This window comes from Cucurbita moschata, unplaced genomic scaffold (genome assembly GCF_002738365.1).
Source record: "Cucurbita moschata cultivar Rifu unplaced genomic scaffold, Cmos_1.0 Cmo_Scf00037, whole genome shotgun sequence".
Lineage (NCBI taxonomy): Eukaryota > Viridiplantae > Streptophyta > Magnoliopsida > Cucurbitales > Cucurbitaceae > Cucurbita > Cucurbita moschata.
The window spans coordinates 2,013,918-2,035,316 of NW_019268553.1; the positions used below are offsets into that span (position 1 = coordinate 2,013,918).

At 36.8% G+C, this 21,399-nt stretch overlaps 4 protein-coding genes across 8 annotated transcripts; 3 read left to right on the forward strand and 1 right to left on the reverse strand.

Annotated features, from left to right (window-relative positions):
- Positions 1-6: 6 nt before the first annotated feature.
- LOC111431954 lies at positions 7-6,737 on the forward strand. Of its 5 annotated transcripts, XM_023068687.1 has the most exons (8): positions 7-275; positions 1,449-1,523; positions 1,603-2,093; positions 2,267-2,431; positions 2,627-4,835; positions 5,302-5,417; positions 5,563-5,657; positions 6,325-6,737. In XM_023068687.1, the coding sequence occupies exons 3-8, from the start codon at positions 1,631-1,633 to the stop codon at positions 6,433-6,435; spliced, it is 3,159 nt and encodes a 1,052-aa protein (XP_022924455.1). In that variant the 5' UTR covers positions 7-275; positions 1,449-1,523; positions 1,603-1,630; the 3' UTR covers positions 6,436-6,737. The 5 variants fall into 5 exon arrangements, with proteins under 5 accessions (XP_022924455.1, XP_022924457.1, XP_022924456.1 ...); XM_023068689.1 differs by lacking the exon at positions 1,449-1,523 and having other exon boundaries at positions 1,550-2,093; XM_023068688.1 differs by lacking the exon at positions 1,449-1,523 and having other exon boundaries at positions 1,566-2,093.
- A 4,160-nt stretch (positions 6,738-10,897) lies between these two features.
- On the forward strand, positions 10,898-13,702 carry LOC111431771. The gene is made up of 9 exons (XM_023068475.1): positions 10,898-11,068; positions 11,166-11,360; positions 11,437-11,660; positions 11,767-11,825; positions 12,000-12,224; positions 12,319-12,448; positions 12,527-12,861; positions 12,953-13,097; positions 13,185-13,702. The coding sequence occupies exons 1-9, from the start codon at positions 11,056-11,058 to the stop codon at positions 13,446-13,448; spliced, it is 1,590 nt and encodes a 529-aa protein (XP_022924243.1). The 5' UTR covers positions 10,898-11,055; the 3' UTR covers positions 13,449-13,702.
- A 484-nt stretch (positions 13,703-14,186) lies between these two features.
- LOC111432206 (40S ribosomal protein S15-4-like) lies at positions 14,187-15,904 on the forward strand. Its single transcript, XM_023069071.1, has 4 exons — positions 14,187-14,326; positions 14,404-14,555; positions 14,636-14,693; positions 15,444-15,904. Exons 1-4 carry the CDS (start codon positions 14,324-14,326, stop codon positions 15,690-15,692), a joined length of 462 nt encoding a protein of 153 aa, XP_022924839.1. The 5' UTR covers positions 14,187-14,323; the 3' UTR covers positions 15,693-15,904.
- A 624-nt stretch (positions 15,905-16,528) lies between these two features.
- LOC111432103 (CRM-domain containing factor CFM3A, chloroplastic/mitochondrial-like) lies at positions 16,529-20,784 on the reverse strand. The gene is made up of 9 exons (XM_023068902.1): positions 19,568-20,784; positions 18,443-18,938; positions 18,243-18,373; positions 17,815-18,165; positions 17,575-17,731; positions 17,209-17,501; positions 17,051-17,110; positions 16,876-16,962; positions 16,529-16,788 (listed from the first exon to the last, which is right to left on the reverse strand). Exons 1-9 carry the CDS (start codon positions 20,486-20,488, stop codon positions 16,648-16,650), a joined length of 2,637 nt encoding a protein of 878 aa, XP_022924670.1. The 5' UTR covers positions 20,489-20,784; the 3' UTR covers positions 16,529-16,647.
- Between the last annotated feature and the right edge of the window lie 615 nt (positions 20,785-21,399).

Below are 21,399 nucleotides of genomic sequence, written 5' to 3' on the forward strand. Positions count from 1 at the left end.
AAAAAAAAAAAAAAAAAAAAAAAAACCTCGAAAGCTTCATGTAAACTGTGACCGCAAATCCCCCATGGTAGTCGGTTTCTCTCACCCTGCAACTCTTTTCCCCTGATCCTTTTCCTCCCATTCCATTTCTCCGTCTATCCTCTATCTCCGTCTGTTCATTTTTCGTCTTCCTGTTGTTCTTTCTTGTTAACGGGGTTTTGATTTTCACTGGGTTTCAACTTTGAGCGCAATTTTTGTAGAACAAAGCAGCTTTTCATGGATTTAAGGGATATGAGGTACGTGGGTCTCGTTAGATTTCTGTATACTCTGATGGGTATCTACCAATTTTGTTGCTGTTTTTTGTTTATTCAACTTCTTGTTGTTCATCATCCTTCATTTCTCTCTATGATTCGGGAAAGTGATTCTGTGAAATTTGAACTACTGATGTGTTTTTATGGGTTTGAGTTAATTTGTGATTGCTTCTCTTTGGGAGACATTTGGATGGTGATAATTTGAGTTGGAAACTTGTTTCGATTCATGTGAACCTTGAAACAGTACACAGCAGAAAATGGATTAATATTACCTTAGGACACCTCATTGTTCCACTACGTTTGTGTAGCTCTTTCCAAAAGCTGCAACTGACATTGAAAATCCAGGAAACGAAACTTGTTGCTTCTTCTCTAAGAATTAGATCCACACACATGGAGAGTGGCTAACTTTTGAAAGATGGGACTGTTAAGATTGTCTATTTACATCTTTTCCGAGTTAATTGTTATTTTTTGCTGCTTTAGAGGAACTGTGATCTTTTTTTGGTGTTTTCTTGTTTGTCTTTATGTAATGTGCTGTAATCAATGTATGTGCATATTACTTGTTTATACGTTTGGATTTTGTGAGCCTAGAATAATTGTCATGTAATATATAGACCTGTATATTTTGTTTTAGCAAGGGATATTGCAGTTGGACTTCATCTATGGATACTCAAATTTATCCTATATCAGTGTATCTCATAAGTCAGAACAATAATCTTTTACCCTTGAAACCCATCATACCCTTTATCTCGAGCTCGAAATTGCTTTTATAAGCTTGGTAAAGGGGTGGGTATCCGCTGCTTAGTTATCCACCTTGTTGCAAAAGCCATCATAACCTTTATCACGAGCTCAATATTGCTTTTATATTCTGGCTAAAGATAGTACTTGTACAAGAATCGTTTGCTTAATTGCCACCTTGCTGTCCCTTGCTGCAAAAGGGAACTTTGGAATGATACAAAACATTGATTTTCGTGACTTGGATTGGCATATTTCTTCGTAACATGCATACAAATGCTGGACTGTCTCTACAAGTACAAACTATTGGAATGGCTTCTTATCGGTCTAGTTTGAAACAAATTGGAATGATCTTTTCATGAGTTAAAATAATGTTTGCGTAACTTTCTCCTTTCTGTTCTGTCATATTTCTTGCCTGTTGTGTAGTCTTCCATTTACGTGCTAGCGATTGCATCAACCCTTAATGTTGCATGATGTGCTTCCTCGTGCGATAAACTGAAGGTAGGAGTTTTTTTTTTCTTCTCAAGAAAAAGAAAAAAAAAGGTGCAACAAAACACAACTAATGCGAGCCCAATTGCAGAGCGGATAATTGAGGTATTGCACTGAAGATGAATGAGGACTATAAAAGCATTGAACCGGGGACGGATTTAGGACTTGGGTTGGGTCACACAGACCAATGCATTCAGGGAAGATTGACCAACAAATTAGGTGTAGGTGCAAATGCAGGTTCAATGGTGGATGTGGAATATGTTACCACCGACTCCCTGTCTGAACTAGTTTGGTCTCCACACAAAGGTTTGAGCCTTAGATGCGCCAATTCCAGCTTCAATAATAGAAAAACTCCGATCTTGTGGGATGCAGCAGCCAATAACGCAAGTTTTGTACTGCCACGAAGTGTAATAGCAGGGAAATCTACTTCCAATAATTTACTTGATAATAGAACTATTACTATTTCACAAGCAGAGAGTCAATTGAAGAATATATCCGAGGGTAAACAAACTTCAAACAATACCAGTTCTGATGATGCTGCCTGCATGACAAGCGAAGCACATATGCATAAACTACAGAAAGGTATATTTTAGCTGATGGTTGTTTAAATGTACACTATGTGAAAGTTTTACGAATCCAAGTTGATCATACTGCATCTTTCATCATATTTTGTTTAATATGCTTGATTTTCATTCTGCCCAATTATATTCTTGTTCCTCGAGTCTTTTCCCAGTTCTGATGCACTTACCTTCCAGGGGTGGGAAACCTTGCAAACGAAACAGTTTGCAGGGCAGCAGTATCTGTTGTATGTTCTAAACAGGAAGATCTACAAGCAACTGGAGCAGATATAACTGATGCAGGAAACATTCCGGTGAACGAAGTATTGACAGTTGGGAAAAATGACTGCTCATACTTGCCAGGTATGCTGAGACCAATGCAGTTTATTCTATTGAACGGAAACATATTTGCTTGAATATTTCATTTTCATGCTCTAATTCGTCTCTCCATGTAAAATATATTTTCATTGGAAAACCTTCTGGTTGCGTTTATCAAATGGTTGGTTCTTCTATTTCATCTTCATGTTTGAAATTTTATTGACTTAATCTCTCTTGCAGTTTGTGTGAACAGAATAAATGAAGTATCAATGAAGCAAGGTGAACCTGAGCTTGATAAAGTGCAGCATGACTTGTTAGATATGGATCCAAATGGTGGAGACATAAATGAAGGTCATAATAGTACCGCAGGAAAGGGTGTTCTTCAACCCTTGAATGTGTTTGATCCTACTGTCTCTCATCCAACTTATTTGGGGAAACTGGAATCATCTGCAGAAAATGGCTTACTAAATATAAATGATAAAATCGGTGGGTTTGAGGGAAGTAAAATTTTAGTGACAGTGGTGGATTCTTCCCATGAAGTGAGAGGCAGTAACCAGCCAGATGGTAAAGACAATTGCAAAGACACGGGTGATTCAGCTTCTCCAAGTAACGGTGGTATGCATTGGATACAAAGGAAAGGAAAGGAAAAGGCTCTGTCGGATGGTAATGTTCATGGAAGAATGTTGAACAATGAAGACAACAGCTACGGAAGTGTTGAAAGCTGTAACAGTGCTTTTCTTGCAACTTCGAAGAGGCGATGGGGCTTTGAACAACACTTAATTGTTGGGAACAAAAGAGCCAAAATGCAAGACGATAATGCTTCTGGTCCAACGTCGAACTTAGGTCAAGACAGCTCTTTCATGAACTGGATATCTAACATGGTGAAAGGATTCTCAGAGTCGATACAAGAGGAGGCACCTTCTCTTGACCTTACCCTTGCAAAACCTGATGTTGAACATAGAGGCCTAAATGAAGAACTGATGGACAAGAAGATTAATACTCCTGGGGTCGGTGGCATTGGTTTCCAATCTATCTTCCGGTCTTTGTATGATCCGATCACGAGAGGTGAGGACGGAGCGCCTAGTGCAACCAAACAAGAAGCTAAGGAGATTGAAATGATTAAAAACAGTTGTGATCTTAATGCAACTCCAATAGCATGTTTTGGGGAGTCTGATAAATTTGGCAAACAACTTCTGCTAAACAATGAGAATGAGACAGAGTTTTTATCTGGAAATGAACCAACCATACTAATTCAACTGAAGAATTCACCTGAAATTTCTTGTGGCAGTCATCAAAGTCATAAAACCAAGTCTGAGGAGAACTTGAATTCATGCAATCTTGTAAGTGGTGCTGGAACAGGTGAAGTTATCCACCACTCTGCTTTGGATAAATGCAAGTCCAACAGTACAGAGAATGTTGACTGTGATCTACCTTGTGGAAAGATTAACCATACTGCTGGTAATACGAGTGATCCTCTCAAAAGCTTGTGGATTTCCCGTTTAGCCGCAAAAACCTCTGGGGTTATGGCAAACCCAGAAACTTGCAACCTAAATATCAAGGATGATTCCCAATGTTCCATGCACAGTCCTGGACTGATTCCTTGCCCTCAAAATCAAATTGGTCATCATTCCATGGATGACTTGGACACTGCTGTTAGTAAGGAACAACGTAATACAGCTAGTTCTGAGGCTTCTCCTGGTCATAAGGAATTCAAAAGCCATAATGAGCAGAAATCCATTAGTAAGTTCAAATCTGTTTTACGTTCTCCTAAAGTAAGAAGTCCAGAGGCGATGGCTTCTGTCTTTGCTAAGAGATTAGGTGCATTCAAACACATCATACCGTCAGATTTGACCGTAAATGTGGGAAATGAAACTGTGACCTGTTTCTTTTGTGGCACAAGAGGTCATAGTCTACATAATTGTTCTGAAATTACAGAAAGAGAAATTGAGGATCTTTCAAGAAATATCAGGCTGTGTAATGAAACAGTAGATCCCCCTTGTTCGTGCATACGGTGCTTTCAGCTCAATCACTGGGCTATTGCGTGCCCACTTGCTGCCTCGAGAGGTCAACAGCCAACTGAGTCCCATGCGTCTTTGGCTGATTGTTACGATACTGGTGAGCTCCAACTTGCTTCTGGGATTGGTTTAAGTGCAAAACCCCTACACGTTGAGGATAGAAAAAAGAACAGTGTTGCATCTATGCTAGATGATACTGATGATCCCAATATCAAAACTGATCGTAGACCTGATTGTAAAGCCACTGAAGAAGTGAAGTCTGCAGCAATGTCGATTCCAAAATGTGTTATGCAAAGATCTCCAGAGAAAAGTTCGAAAGGAAGTAAGATGGTCCATGTCGACAGCTTTGTTGTTGACAAGCCGAATTCCACTATACCACAAGTGGTCTTCAAAGCAGTAAAAAAACTTCGACTGTCTCGAAGCAATATTCTCAAGTAAGTAGAAACAATTATGGGTGTTCGAGCCTTAGTAACTAAGATCTTCGCATATCTGCATTTAAAGTCTTATTTTAACATCTTTACAAAGCGAACACAACATATTGGATCCAACTGTTTGGGACATTTAAGTATTAAATTGAGCTATTATGGGCCATAAAATTATCTGTGATTAAGCTTAATCATAGGTTTGATTATCTTAATGATTTTGTTCTCAAGATGCTGTAGCAAGGTTTCTGTTTACACGTACTTTTGATATTTTATGTTCTAATTGGTTTTGAGTTTTTTGACACTCCCCTGCTGGCTACTGTCGATATGTTTTATTCACCCGCATGGATATCACTTAACTGAAGAATGTTCTGAACTTGTTCTTCAATTCCCAAAATGTTCATACATGGAATCTCATTTTTATTATTAGAGTGCATTTTTCCTAGAACTGATCATTTCTCTATTGCATCGCCACCAGGTGTATGAACTCCCACATGTCACTGTCACTTCTTGATGGTTTTTTCTTGCGTATTCGGCTTGGGAAGTGGGAAGAAGGACTTGGGGGAACTGGGTACCATGTGGCTTGCATAAAGGGTAAAATGCCTATTAAGACTTGCTTGACTTGCTATCATGCAAGCTTCTTCTGTCATAGATTGACCTTTTTTTATCCCTTACATTCTAATACACCATTAATTCTCTTCTAATTTCTTCTGAAATTTTCATGTCCATGTATTTCCAGGTGCACAACTCACAAAAAATTCTATTTCTGTTATAGTTCGAGGGGTGGAATGCCAAGTTCAGACCCAATACATTTCCAACCATGATTTTCTTGAGGTATAAACCTATACCCTTTTTGTGACTGAGGATAAATGTAACGGTGGTGGGGTTGGGCTCTTACAAATGGTACCAGAGCTAGGCATCGAATGGTGCATTCTCGCTGGCCCCCAAGGGGGTGGATTGTGAGATCCCACAATTTCTGGACGTTATAGAAGGCTTCAATAGTTCTAGCCATTGAAGTCCAATGCTATAGTCTTTGCCCTGAAGCTTATTTCTTTCTTTGATTCGAACTCGTAAGGGGTGGATTGTGAGATCCTACATTGGTTGGAGAGGGGAACGAAATATTTCTTATAAGGGTGTGGAAACCTCTCCCTAGTAGACGCGTTTTAAAACCTTGAAGGGAAGCCAAAAGTAGACAATATCTGCTAGCGGTGGGCTTGGGCTATTACAATAAATGACAATTTTTGAACGTTATAGAAAGGCTTCAATAGTTCTAGCCGTTGAGGTCCAATGCTATAGTCTTTACCCAGAAGCTTATTTCTTCCTGTGATTCGAACTCATACGAGTTCGGTCAATCCTGGTTCTCGAAACTTATTTCTGGGTTTCAATTTATGTCCACCTTCCCATATTATACTGTTCGAATTAAAACAGCCAAGATGAGAAGTAGAAAAATGAGATGATTTCTTGAGGCTATTAAAACAAACCCAACTTGACTGTGTTGCAGGATGAGCTGAAGGCATGGTGGTGTACAGCTTCGAAGGATGGCAGCAGAGTTCTTCCTCTGGCAGCAGATTTAAGAGCCAAAGTGAAAAAGAAAAAGGAGTTGGGTCTGTAAACAAGCACAAAGGTTGAAACTGTACATAGAATTATTACCATACATCCCATACCTACAGCTTGAAATTCAATGAACAGTGTCCAATGGAACAAACAGATACCAAATTGTTTAACTTTGTTATCTATATGGGTGTGTCACTGATGCTGTCTGGTTGGATTTCATGAAAGGCAGTCTTCCAACTTTATGGTAACTCGTGATAATGGGACAAGTTTTTGCCACTTTTTCTTTTAAGGTCGACATGTATTGTCACACCTTTATATGCAAATTATTGAAGCATAGCCGCCTTAAGGGTTTGTTGTTAAGATGCTTAGTTTTTTGTCTACTGTTTTATATTTGGCTTTTTCTATCAGCATTTCTTACACATTTTAGCTGTATTGTGTTTTTCAAATAATAATTCTGCTAGATATTCTTATGCCATGTTGTTAACATGTTCACTTAATGTTCGCGAGATAGGAAGAAACTATGCAGGTCAAGTATGCAAGGTATGACAAGTATTATGTAGGCTCTTTATGTCTTGAATGAATGGAGATATAACTTCCATCATAAACTTATGCTATGAATTTAAGCTACGGGACTTTATGCATTTATATATGTCATGTGCATCTAGTAGCGCGAGAGTGCGCTAGCCCAACGAGCCAAGCTCAAGGGGTATACATACGAGTCTGCTTGGAGGGCTCATGTACGCATACATGGGTTGTGTGTAGGAAAGTACTACACATCCATCACTATCCAAACGGGAAGTGGAGTTCAAGACCATGGATGTTTTCTTTTTTATGAAACAATATGTCTCACCATATTGCATGTGACTGCATTCTCCAACTCTAACCGTGAAGCTACTTAGTAAGTATTTTATAAAATACTCAAGTAACGTGCTACTCTTATTTTTGAAGTAAAGGTAAGACACCCTTATTCAGATGACGTATGATAGTAGAAGTCGTAGGACCAAGATAGGATAGTTACATTAGATCTGGGTTGAAATTAAAAATAAAAATAAAAATAAAATCGAAATTTGGGATTTTGAATGCCAAATAATAATGAATTTGTGCATGTGTTCATAATTGATATAGGACGAAAATTGCATCGTTGACCCTTTTACTTTTAATGGGCCGTGTTGGTTTGGAAATGACCTAATCGACGGAAACAATTGTAAGGAACTTTCGTGTATTATATTATTTTTTTGGTTTTTATTGACTCCAATTCCTGTCTTTCTTTTCCCCCCTTTTTCCGAAACCATTTCACACAATTTCTTAAATTAGCGTTAGGTGTGTTTGAAAAGGTTTAAGAGTACGTTATTGAGTTACTAAATATATCATTAATATCTTAATAATATATTAGTATGCTAATTCTATTACGTGAATTAGAACAATGAAAAATTAGGGTATAAAGTCTGAATTATCGGTAGGGAAGAAGACCCATCGACCTCATTGGTGATGATAGCACAAAAGTAAACACATTTCTCAAATTGATATCAACCAATAGCAATAAAGACTTTAGAAAGTGGGGAGAAATGCAATCACACGTTAATATTAATGAATATTTTTAGAAAATTATTAAAAAAAATTAAAATTAAATTTATACTTCTTACGAAATTAAAATGCTTAATATTTATATTATATTCATATATATTTCGCTGATTTATTATTTAAGTTGATATCAAATTTACATACACGTCAAAAATAGTTTGGATTTAAAGTGAAAATGATTATTTAAATATCTTCTCAACGTTTTTTTCTTTAAAATGTATTGAATCATTTATAAAAAGTTCGAAATAAAGTCTATTATTGAAAAAGCATTCCATCACTCGCAAAAAGAAAATAAATAAATAAACGTGACTCTTACATTTATGGAAAAAAAAAGAAAAAAAAAAAAGTAAAAGTTGCATTGGAAAAAAGAAGGGGATATTATTGGAAGTGCGTTAGACCTAGACAAGCACTACCTTCCACTTTTTTCCTTTGGGTTTATCCATTCATTTATAATGTGATTATTTTATATATGTGTTTAATACATTTTAATTTTTTTAATTTCATGCTTTACAAATTTCAATAATTAATTCAATTTCTTTTCTAATGTATTTAATAAATCAATAAATTTCTAAGAGAATAAATTTATAAAGATCACTTTATAGATATAATAATAATTAATTTTTAAGTTTGATATAAACGTTACTTTAGAGTTTCTATTACAATTTTTTAAAACATTTTTCATGGTGGAAATGAAAAGGAAGATTAAATTTGATTGGCGAAGACAACCATAATGACTTCGTTGCATTACTTTTGCCAATAATTCAATGCTATACTTAAAGAAGAGTGATTATGAGTTTAGAAACTTGACAAAATTACAAATCATTATTCGGAAGAAAATATAACTTCCTACCAAATTAGGTTAAATTAACATTCACGAGTTTAATAAAAAAAAATTAATTAAAATATGACATAAAGTTAACTATCAAATTTTTTAAAATAATTAATATAAATAAATTTAGATTAAAATATATATATATTTTTGTAGATGGTAATGATATTTATTAAATGTAATTAATTAATAAAGTTTAAAAATATAAAAATGGGTTCAAATTTTCCCGACTAATGGTAAAATAAAAAATTAATTAAGATGATTATTAAAAATGGAGACGACGACAAATTCTAATTAATTCGATTTTAATATTCCTCAATTCGCATTGGAAGTTTCAAATAGAAAGACTGGTATTTTGTGGGTTTATTTTATATTTATTTTTTATTTGACAGAGTCTATTTCTAGAAATGTTTTTTTTTTAAGAATTTGAGCAAATATATTAAAAATCTAACATTTTAAAAAATATATATATATTAATTACAATCAGAAACGTTGATAAAACGTTTCCGATTTTGTGATTAAAAATTGCTGTAAGAAAGGTGTATTAAATAATTTTATGAGATATCCAAATCCAATATACTTAACATAATGATTAAGATAATTCAATAATTAAAGCAGGAGAATGAGCATACAAATAAAGAGACAGGAAATAAAATCCAACTTTTTATACGAAAAAAATAATTAATTTTTGCACGTATACGCGACGAAAATTTAGATTTAAAAAAAAAAAAAATGGTGAGCTGGAAAATTACCAGAACTTCATTGACTTTTTTTTATAATAAGCCACGTTTTGTTGGAGAATGGTTCCTTTTTCCGGCAAAAAATATATATATGGCGCGCAGTACCAGTAATTACAAGGAAGTTTCAAGTATTCCGGTCTTTATTGACTTTGAACCCAAATTCCACCGGTCAAACCGTTTTTTTTTTTATTTTTTTCTTGTTTTCTAACCTTTCCACTCTTCTAATCACACTTTATTCAAAAATCCATATTTAATTAATGTGTGAACTGTAACTTCCTCTTAAAACTCGGCTAATTTTAATCTCACACCCTCTTTCACACTATATCTGTAATGTTCGAACAATTTTATCCAACGGTCCTTGAAATGAAGTAGCCGCACTCTGCCTTATTTCGAGTCGGGTCAATGCCTCAATTTATAAGAATGAAGTAAAAATAAACAAAATTTCACTTAAACTCAAATAATAATAATCATATACTTATTAATTCAGTAGTTCAAATGTTTGGCGAATTCAAAATTTTATCCAACGGTTATGTCTCCTACCTTTAATTATCGTTGTCGGTATTGATTCACGTAGGTTTTTTTTCTATCAACTTTATCACTACTTATGAATGGAGAATAAATAGTAATATATTTATCTGACTTACTTACTTGTGAAATTAAGCCTATTGTATTTATTATTTAAAAATTTTGAAATTTAAATTTCTCCTAAATCCTATAAAATTAGGAAGGAAAAATACTAGAAAAGGGAACTAAATCATCACTCACTTTACAGAGTTGAGATTGGAGGGTAACTATTGTCCTTTGTCTCCAACGGTTTAATTTTACAGGAAAAAAGTTACAGCTGACTTTGTCTTAATAAAATTGTGCCATCTTTTTCCTATTTAATATATTTAAAAATAAAACGTTTATTCCTTTAAATTTTAATTTATTGGTTAAATTTAAATGGTCAACTTCAAAACTCTTCCTTATATTATTAAATTATAAATTAGAATTCTATCTACTAACCATCTATTATCAATTATTTGATGATTAAAAAAAGCGGAACACATGACAAACATATCTTTAACGGGTGAGTTTCAAATTTATAATTAAGTGTATTTTTTTAAGTTAAAATAAAGATATTAGGACGAGCATAAAATTTTGAGAATTTATTATAGGCATAATCTTTCGACATCTTTGCACAAAGTTTTAAGTTATTTTTCTAAATTTAATTTATAATTTTTCACAAAATTTGAATGTTTATATGGGCTGGTGAATTTATTATTATTATTTTTTTACTAATTTAAAACATTTGGAGGTACTGAATTTCAACCGAATATTTTATAGGATTAAGTTCTCTGTTGAATTCTCAGACTCTTCCAAATCGTATACAGAATGAGAGAGTCTGACCCACGTACTTCTCAAATCAGTGGAGCTTATATAATTGTGAACCTCCAAATTCAAACACCATCAAAGCCGAGAGGACAAACAATCAAAGATCCTCCTCACCTTCTCCCTCCGATCTCTTCGCTTTTTGAGAATTTTCATCATGAAGCACGAAGGTAATCAAAGCTATTTTCCCAGCATTTATTGATTTTGATCTTTGAAATTCACTGAACGTTGAAGATTGAGTTCTTTTGCTGATTGCTCTGTGGTTAGATGGCGGGTTCGGGAAGGTCATTACATCGTCGCACTATCTTAATACTTCGTTCGTCGGAGGCGTCCCTGCCGCTGGGAGTCGCCATTTCCGGCGGACTTCGAAGGCTGTGATCAACAATCAAAAGTTGATTCCGCATCTACATAGGACGGAGTCCGGCCGCGTTGATTTCTTGGAGAGATTTTCGCATTATGTTGGTAAAATTTTCTGCCATTACCATCTACTGAATTAGTTCTGTGTAGAACGAAAAATCTAACCCTATTATTTTTGCAGCGAGGCAATTAGGGATTTCAGATGCAGATGAGTGTCCTCAACTCTGCAAGTTAGCAAACAACTATTTGAGGAAAACGAAAGGGTGCGAAGAAGAAATTTATGCATATTTCGCGAGTGAAGCCGACGGAGAATCTCTGTATGTTAAATTAATGGATGAGTTTGATCAATGCATCTTGAGCTATTTCGCATTCCATTGGAGCCAAGCTTCCTTGATGATTACTCAGGTAATATTCAAAAATCCACCCCCACCCCCCACCCCCCATCCAGAAAAAGTCAACACGATTTTAGAATTTCAGTATATCCCTTAATTTACGGTGGATTTAATGATAGGTTTTGGGTGTTGACTCCGAGCACAAGAAGCTGAAGGATCTTGTGGTGGCAGCGACTAGGTGATTTTCTTTTTCATCTATGTCAATTTGCTCGATAAGTCAAATTTGGCTACTGAGTTTTGAACCATCATGATGCATCTTACTTGTAGGATTAAGATCCACTAAATAGCTTCAATAAATGAAGATTCTGAGTCTTTTTGTCCCTTTTTTTCTGGTTTCTGGCTGTTTTTATAGGAAGCAGAGATTCGATAGGGTGAGTAAGGATCTGAAAGTGACAAGGGTGTTCTCTACTTTGGTGGAGGAGATGAAGAAGATTGGATGTGCTTCATCTAAGGGCGAGTCAAAATGCTCCCACGCAACGCCGCAATTGTCTCAAAGAAAGAGAAGCCCTGTGCTTCTTCTTATGGGTGGTGGCATGGGGGCTGGCAAGAGTACTGTCCTCAAAGACATTCTTAAAGAGTGCGTATTACCGATATTGAATCTCACTCGTTTGGCGAAACGTTTAAGAACTTTTAGAACAAAGTTTGTTGATAAACAGTTGCTAATTATGCAGGCCTTTCTGGTTGGAAGCAAAAACAAACAGAGTGATGGTTGAGGCAGATGCCTTCAAAGAGACTGATGTTATCTACAAAGCCATCAGCTCAATGGGCTATCACGACGACATGCTTCAGACAGCCGAATTAGTGAGTGTCTCTCCTCTTCAGCCCAGCTCTAATTGTTTCTATGAACGAGCTAACTAACTTCATGATAAATCACAACAGGTACACCAGCCATCAATTGATGCTGCATCTTCGTTGCTGGTTACAGCGTTAAATGAGGGACGGGATGTGATATTGGACAGCACTCTGTCATGGGAGCCATACGTCATGCAGACAATTGAAATGGCACGAAATATTCACAAGCGTCGATATCGAATGGGAGTTGGGTACAAGGTAGAGAAGGACAACGTCACAGAGAATTACTGGGAGCCTGTGAGTGAAGAAGAAGAGGAGGAATTGAGGAAGGAGCATGGAGAGATGCAAAATAGAATGCCATATAGAATAGAGCTAGTTGGAGTTGTTTGTGATGCTCATCTAGCTGTTGTTAGAGGAATAAGGTGAGAATATAACTCAAACTTTTGGAGCTTTAGTGTTGCACATCTTAAACCATCATGGTTGTACTAAAGCTTTTAATGATTCGAACAACAGGAGAGCCATAATGATGGGAAGAGCTGTGCGGGTGAATTCTCAGTTGCAATCCCACAAGAGATTTGCTAATGCGTTTCCAAAATACTCCGAAGTTGTTGATAGTGTCAGGCTCTATTCCACCAATTCCTTTGGCAAACCACCTAAGGTATGTTACATTTATTCATCCAATCTTGAACGTTAATATGAAATTGCAGATGTATTAATTATTTTCAACGTGCTTCCAAATTCACAGTTGATCCATAGAAAAGAGGGCGATGACCCATTTCAGATGTTTGACCCAGAAGCAAATGCGTGTTTGTCAACGTTGAGCAATTTGAACCCCGATGCAGAATCGGTTTACGAGCTATACCCGAACCTGAGTCAATTTTCTGAACCCGAGGCCATCTGGAAGGAAATCGCTCCAACCCCTTCGAGGGTCCATTCTCAGAAACAGCTGAGATCTGAGATTAAAAAGGTAGAGAGTTCAAGAAGAATCTCTAATGAAATTGTACAGTGAAAAAGTTGTAAATTTTGAAGTGAAGCTATAGTAATGATGATAGATAATGTTCACTTTTTTGAAAGAAGAAGCATTTGCAGTTTTGGTTAACCTATCAAACGCAAGACTTCTGTTTTCTTTTCGTTTTGATTCTGTTCGACGCATTTGTCGGCTTCTTTTTTTGCCATTCATTGGTTTAGATGAATGTTGAAATTACGTGAGACAAGCCTTATGAGTCACCCCAAATGAATACATGATCTGATATTAACGAAGAAGACAACATTTATGTGGGTGGAGATTCTATTGATTTTTTGTTCAAAGTTATGATTAAAGCCCAAGGCGACAAACTGAACCAACCGACCAAAATTGACTTCAATCGATTTGATAGTGTGACATGATTTCATAGCTGAAAACGAGCTCTAATATCAGGATCTATAATATTGTCAACTTTGAGTATAAGCATGACTTTGCTTTTGGCTTCCCCATAAGTCATCGTTACAATGGAGATAGTATAAGCATGACTTTGCTTTTGGCTTCCCCATAAGTCATCGTTACAATGGAGATAGTATTCTAGGGAAATTTGTCCCAGTAATATTTAAAAAACGAGGGCAATTTCCCCGAAGAGGGAGTGATTTTGTTTTTTGGGCTTCAGTTGTTTCAATCAACTCGGCCCATTTTCTTCGATGGGAGACTATTTACGAGCCCAATGTACCAGATTTGGGGCGAAAATTGCATATTATGCATTACAGGTCCTTTTGTGCAAATATAATTGCAATTCAGGGCTTCGGAGTTTATATATCATCTTAATCGCCATTTGCAGTCTACTCAAAACCCTAGCGGCCAGAATCGCCATTTGCACTCGGCCTCGGGCTTCTTCTGCTTTCTGAACTCCAACCATGGTAAGGCTCGAAGAATTCCCTGTATCCTGTTATGTAGTTTGTGTGTACGATATCTGACCTGAATTTCGTGTTCGTAGGCGGACGATAATCCCGATGTGACGGCGGCAGGAGCAGTGCCGAAGAAGAGGACGTTCAAGAAGTTCAGTTTCCGTGGAGTCGACTTGGATGCTCTCCTCGACATGTCCACCGACGAGCTCGTCAAGCTCTTTACTGCCAGGGCTCGCAGAAGGTAGTTCGAATGATATGTGGTAATCTTTTGGAACGATTTATTTGCTGGTTTTGACTCTTTTCCTGAATCTTCTGTTTCAGGTTCCGGAGGGGTCTGACAAGGAAGCCAATGGCTCTGATCAAGAAGCTCCGTAAAGCGGTAATTGCTCCACTTCTTGTTTCTTTTCCAATCTGATCCATTTTTTAACTGGAAAAGTAAATTTCAACCTTTCTTCTTTTGAAAATATAATTCTGATTTACGTGATTACTTTCGCCAATTTTGTTGCGTGCGTGTCTAGTTGGATATGAGTATACTAGATAGAAGATTAGAGCTCCACATTGACATAGCTGATATTATCCATTCCGTGGGTTGGATATTTTTGTTGGTTGATATTGGTTGAGTGGTTTTTGGAAAGAAATTTGGTGTTTTTCATTTAACTACTAGACTTGAGTCGAGTGTGTATTACAGAATATCGTACTGTGATTACCCCATAATACAGGACAATTTTAGATGGTAAACGCATAGAATATCCCTAGCGCATCGGCTTTGTGAAAATTTGGTGTTTAATATGGATGGTTGCCAACTCAGATATTGTTCAAGCGCAAGGTTCGCATGGAATTCCCATTATTTGAGCAATTCTCTTCTTTTTCAGTAATTCAATTTTGAATCAGTGGTGATATTGAATGAAAATCTCCTACATGGTTATTATAATTCAAGAAAATCCCAGTTTAAGATAGACAACCACCACCAATTATGACTAATTTGATTCTTCCCCACTGTCTTCTGCCTGCTGGTGAATTTCTCTTTACCTGTCTTCTACAATATTACTGCTTACTGGTTATGCTTCATGGGCCAATGGGTTGAACAATGTGATATCAATCTCACATGTTTTTTGCCCTATGTCTACAGAAACGCGAGGCACCACCGGGTGAGAAGCCAGAACCTGTTAGAACTCACCTTCGTAACATGATTATAGTTCCTGAAATGATTGGAAGTATCATTGGAGTTTACAATGGGAAGACCTTCAATCAGGTTGAAATCAAACCAGAGATGATTGGCCATTACCTAGCTGAGTTTTCTATATCATACAAGCCTGTTAAGCATGGTCGACCTGGTATTGGTGCTACTCACTCGTCTAGGTTCATTCCTCTGAAGTGAAAAGAGTATACTATTTCAGTCTTGAAGTGTACGCCGCTTCTCTTCAAGTTTTATGGATACTTACTTTTTTTCTACATTATTTCATTTTAGCTACTTCTTGACTGGAATTTAATTTTTATGAACAATGAGATAATTTTGATGGTTCAGACATAGGTTCTTGGTTCAAAGGCTTCTAGTTGTTTTTAATAAGAATGCTTAAGCTCATCGTGGGATGCCTCTGGGTATGTTCTTTAAGGTTCTTTGTTTTTTATTGTTCCGAGCGGCGTTGTTGGAGGATGCTGTTCCTATATGTTCACTTCTGTTGATAGGTATTAGTCATTAGTAGACCTAACTCGAAATAAGGAGCCATCATCTATTTATTAATTTCAACTGTGTTATGTATCAAAATTGTTTGGTATTCAAATGCTTCCAGCTCAAGTTCCAGAAAATTCACCCACTGTTGAAGAAATACTATTTTAATGATGTACAAAGTTTTAGGGGAAATTTGTATTATTTTAAACCATCATATTCTTGTTATCTTTTTTATAACATATAAAATACCCATTTTGAGGTAGAGATTTGAGTTTGACTCATAAGTTGATTCTCTTATCTATTGGATTATATTCACGTTGACTAATGTGACAGAGTAGATTTGAAAGATTTGAATCTATTGGACCTTAAAAAATAATTTTACTTGTGTAGGTTGATTTTTCTTAGCACTATCATAGTTTAATTTTGTTATTTATTCGGAGGATTAATCAAATGAGATTGATATTTGACCCATAGAGTGATTATCAAATTAGTTTAGATTATATAATATATTTTAACCAAAGTTTAGTTCGATATACGCTTACACCTACTCGAATCAACCAGCTCGATCCATAGCACGATTTATCAACTAAAATCTTTTTCATTCATATTGGGTCAATCATGGATCGTTCGATATTTTTATACGCGTGATTCAGCCACCTCACTCCTATTCAACCTCAGATTCTTGTACCTGGATTCCATGTGGAAAATCCCCCTCCAAGTAATCGTGGGCAGCCATGATATTCTCTTCATCTTCAGCATCACTATCCGAGCCATATGCCTCCATATATGTATCGAAGTCTTCTTCCTACAACAAAGGAAACAAACATGAACTTAGACCTGAAAAGATTAGACAGACTAAAATAGCAGAAACGTAGCCTGTGAAGTTAAAGACCTCCGTATCATTGTCGGTAGGATAAGCAGAGTCCAGTGTGTTGTATAATACTTCATCCCCTCTGTCTTTCACCGTCTCCATTTGTTCCTTTTCACATACGAACATATCATATTAGGTATCATTCAAACAATCAGAGAGTTCAAATAGTTCCTTCCTGCAGCTGCAAGACACTTACGATTTCGGATCTTAGTTTGTCCACGCTACTCTGCACTGCTGATATATGTCTCAGCAAAGCCTGTTTCACAAGCGCAATAAGAAAACCAAAATTTAGTAAATGTTTACTTCGGTCTTTATCGACAGGTTCATATGCACGAGGGGATTTAAATGTTGCACCTTGTGCCTTTGAAGCTCGATCGACCGTGCTAGAGCCTTCCTCTTTGTCAAAAGATTCTTGGGTCTCAGCAAAGAAGGTCGTTGATAATCCTTCCCTCGATAAACGATTATCGCATACGATTTGGAGACTTTGTCAATAGAAACTAGGACACCCCCACTCTCAGCTTCCAGTTGCAAAGCTATCTTTTTGACATGGTCAAAGGAATTAGCTTTTATCATGATCTTCACCAATTCACGATACTTCCAATGCAAGTGCATGTTCTCCACCGTACCATCGAAAACTTCACGACGACCTGAAATAATACCATTCGAGTGAGTGTTCGCAGATTCTGAATAAATTGAATGTGGTTGAGGGAGTTGTTTTACCTAGAAGCAAGAAAGCTTTCATTCGTAGACCAAGCTTACGAAACATAAACCTTTCCTCCTCAGTTATGCTATCAGGTTCTGCCTGCCGCTGAGCTGGTGTCATAAACGCTTCTACCTTAGATAACGCTCGTTCAGCTTTCACCAACTTTCTTTCAGCCTAGAGAAACAGGTATGTTCATATATCAAGACAAGAATTCTAGATGAAGTAAAGGCAATTAACCCAAATTTTAAGAAACTCACAATAGCAAGCTTCCGTTCCAGCTTCCTAACAAGGTCGGTGTGTCTCAATCGTTCGGCGTCCCGCATTACTTTTTCCTTGTGCTGGTCGTCCAGCTGCTTTCCCCATTTAGCATCAGCATCTAGTGTTTCCTCTAGAGAACCAGCAGTGCCAGATTGCTCTGTTTTCTCAATGCCAGGAACCACCAGGGCTGATGCTTTCAACCTTGCCTGTTCTTCTTCATCTTGTAGAGACTTCGCCAACCTCTCCCTTTCTAACAAAGCTTCAGTGACCTCAGGTGACAAGAAATTCTTTCCCCTATAGAATACCAGAAAGTCTTTGTTTCTTGACAGAAGCATGCCTCCTGTCAATTTCTACATCAACCACTTGAACGCTCAATTTATCTGCTCAATTTAATGTAGTGTGGTTCATCCATAAAAATAAACGTTACCTTGATCTCTTCAGCCATTCTCTCACTAGTAGTTAGCTGCACACCTCGTTTCAGTGCAATTTTCGCAATTGAACTTCGTTCCCACAATTTAGCCATTGCGATGGCCAAACCTTGAAGCTGCCTGTTTCGGCCTGTATACACGAAAAACATCATTACCCGCAGCAGACGTCGCTAAGTAGCATAAACAATCAAAAACATACCTAGTGCAAAATGAGGAGGAAGTCTTCTGGCAAGTCTTCTCAAGGCTGTAGCCTCCTTCACTCCAAGAGAAGATCTCACTCCATAGGGAAGAATTCTAAATGGAGGTTTGTAATCAGAAACTACTCCCGGGAGCATATCTGCATCGACCGGTAAAGGATCCAATCCTGGCCAGTCTGTGTATCTTGGACCCAAACCATCCAGTAATTTGTCTATTTCATCCTCATAATTCACCTGTACTTCTGTCAATTGTTCGCTGCCCTGTTCACCCTCTGTCGAAGTTTCTGCTCCTTTTTCTCGTGGCTCGTGTACATTACTGTGAGAAGAAGATTCGGAAGGAACTATTGTACTGACATCCGTTTCAGGAAAAGGAGTGATCTCATTTCTCTTGTAAATCCATTTGTTAAATTGTGGTGCTTCAGGAAGCTCATAGCTTACACCTCTATATAGAGACAATGAAGTTCCCGACCTCCAAATAACCAGTCCACCAGTTTTTCTCTGTTAAAAGAACAAATCGGACAAGATAAATGATCACATCTTAGCAACCGAACAATAATATCTAATAAGAAGTTTGTGAACATAATCAATCAAAATGTGCACACAAATAAGCTAGCAGGTAAATTTAGATCGTTCCGAATGAGCTTAGATCAAGCTTGCGCCAAAACGTTCCAAAAACTTATCCGAACATCTAATCATGAACATAACGTTCAAAATAGGCCTGTTTGGTCTGTTTATCCAGAGTAGATGGAAGCATGTCAGAAAAGGAAAATCATATATAGTTTCATATTTTCTTTGTTGGCTGTGCCTCACAAAGACATGGCTCTCAAACAGTTGTTTCAGCAACAACAATTGCACAGAAAGCATAATAAAAACACACAGATTGGATTAATAAGCTCATATCCAGGCTATACTAGGAAGGGAACTTTGGAAGCAAGGCGGCCCTTCCTTATGGCATGTTGATCCTCTATCTGCCATGCTAGTTTCCCATTGGTTTATACATCAATATCTCATAGAACTAATTCATTTACTAAGATAATATTATGAGTTTGGAAATCAAATAGCAAGTATTTTACAAATGCCAGTAATTTCATGAACAAACAACTAAACGAACTGCATAGAAAACATACCTCCAATATCTCGTGCATCCTTTTCATGTTAAGCGCAGGAGGACCTTCAATTTTAAGCCTCACAATCTCAGAAGATTTCCATTTTTCATGAATGATATCCACAACAGCTTGAGTCACTCCTCCACCGCCTATCTTCATCTTGTGCTTTTTCATGAATGTCAAGTTCCTCAGCCTTCTCAATTCTGACTCAGGAAGAGTCAATTCCGCCAGAGATGCCATGCTCCTTCTCCTTGTTGAAACCCCATCTGCATATTCCCTTTCTTTTGGCTTCTCCCATGGAAATCTAACCTCTCCATTACTTCCAAACATGCCCTCAACTCCCAATAGAGACTCCTTAGAAAACCCACCTCGAGTATTAGGCAACATTCCTTCCTCAACATAGAATATGTCCTCCACGGACCCCTTTTCAATGGCGGCTCTCTCTTGCCCCTTCTCTTTATTCTCATCGTCCATGTACCCAAATTTCTTCAATTTTCTCACAATCTTCTCCATTGTACTTCCCCCTCTTCCATCATCATCAATCCTACTACTACCACCTCTATAACTCTCCGAAAAATCTGAACGTGAAATCGAAACTTCATTGTCATCGCTACTGGGATAGTCCAACACGGCGCGAGGTGGTTTTGGACGATTTTGTTTCGCGGTTTCGTTCCACCTATCTATCCAATTAGCACGACAGAAATTCCTCCTCAAATCATATCTGGAAATGGGTGTTTGCGTGCTTAAACTCCCATACGGAATTCGATTGGAACATTTATCCGTCGTAAACGCATAAAACGGAGAGCAGAAAGAGCGCTTTGTGAAGACAATCGACGAACCGTACTTCAGGAAAACGCGAGAGCCATGGAATTCAGGGAAGGAAGTTTGAAATGTATCCAAGAAGTTCGTGGCTTGGCATAAACGACTGTGTATTAGAGCCATCGCGGATTACAGAAGCATAATTGCTTGCCAGACCACGAACCAAGCAGAGAGAAATGTAAAATCAGATAGCAGAGAGAAATGTAAAATCAGATAATGGATGCTGCGAACTTGCTGTGGTTCAATGGGATTTTGGGTCGAAAACCAACCGTGTGTCCAAAATTACCCGTGGCGATGACGTTTTTTTTCTCTCGCAAAAGCCCAAGAAATCTTCCGGTTCGCCGCCGCCGTCGAAAGTGTAATCTAAATTGAGGGCCAAAATAGGGTAAAGAACATGAAATATGTGTAATCTAAATTGAGTGTCAAATTTTGTGTAACAAAAATTTCTCTATCTAAATAACATGAAAAATCATGCAACAATCGAAACCTATGATCTTAGTGTACAGTTAAACTCTTATCTTCTAGGCACTTCTAACCGTTAAAAGTAAGAGATTCGAGCGTTTAATCTGGAACTCTTTTAGTTTGAATTGGCACACAAGAGATGGCATAGCACGAGATTAGATACAATTAACTTTTCTCCATACTTTTATGCAATAATTTTTAATTTTTCGGTCAAAGTTTCATTCTAATTCACACGTTTTTTTTATTTTGTTTAATAAATAGACAGAACATATTCACTTATTGTTTTTAGAAAAACTTGAGCTTCAGTATTAAAATCTAATTTATTATAAAAAAAAATTAGCCCTTATCCTTTAAAGGACTCATATACTTTTTATTTATTTATAGAAATAGTAAGTTTGTCTATTTAAAGTTTTATTTATGATATTTGAAAAAAATGTCCGAAAATAGAATACTTAAAAATTAAATAATTGTATTTAGTATGATATGATAATGTTATCCGAATTCCCTATTAATAGTGTTTTTTTCAATAATTTCATTAAGTTATTTAGATAATTAATTTTTAATTACTCTCA

Bases quoted from the DNA above. Each gene is read 5' to 3' on its own strand.
- LOC111432206 (XM_023069071.1), top strand. The intron at 14,556-14,635 runs GTAGTTCGAATG...CTTCTGTTTCAG, and splicing joins ACTGCCAGGGCTCGCAGAAG to GTTCCGGAGGGGTCTGACAA. The intron at 14,694-15,443 runs GTAATTGCTCCA...CTATGTCTACAG, and splicing joins TCAAGAAGCTCCGTAAAGCG to AAACGCGAGGCACCACCGGG.
- LOC111431954 (XM_023068687.1), top strand. From the start codon at position 1,631: ATGAATGAGGACTATAAAAGCATTGAACCGGGGACGGATTTAGGACTT. The intron at 2,432-2,626 runs GTATGCTGAGAC...TCTCTCTTGCAG, and splicing joins TGACTGCTCATACTTGCCAG to TTTGTGTGAACAGAATAAAT. The intron at 5,418-5,562 runs GTAAAATGCCTA...ATGTATTTCCAG, and splicing joins CCATGTGGCTTGCATAAAGG to GTGCACAACTCACAAAAAAT.
- LOC111431771 (XM_023068475.1), top strand. The intron at 11,361-11,436 runs GTAAAATTTTCT...TTATTTTTGCAG, and splicing joins GAGATTTTCGCATTATGTTG to CGAGGCAATTAGGGATTTCA. The intron at 13,098-13,184 runs GTATGTTACATT...CCAAATTCACAG, and splicing joins CCTTTGGCAAACCACCTAAG to TTGATCCATAGAAAAGAGGG.
- LOC111432103 (XM_023068902.1), bottom strand. From the start codon at position 20,488: ATGGCTCTAATACACAGTCGTTTATGCCAAGCCACGAACTTCTTGGAT. The intron at 17,111-17,208 runs GTGCAACATTTA...CTTGTGAAACAG, and splicing joins TCGAGCTTCAAAGGCACAAG to GCTTTGCTGAGACATATATC. The intron at 16,789-16,875 runs GTCTTTAACTTC...CCTTTGTTGTAG, and splicing joins CTACCGACAATGATACGGAG to GAAGAAGACTTCGATACATA.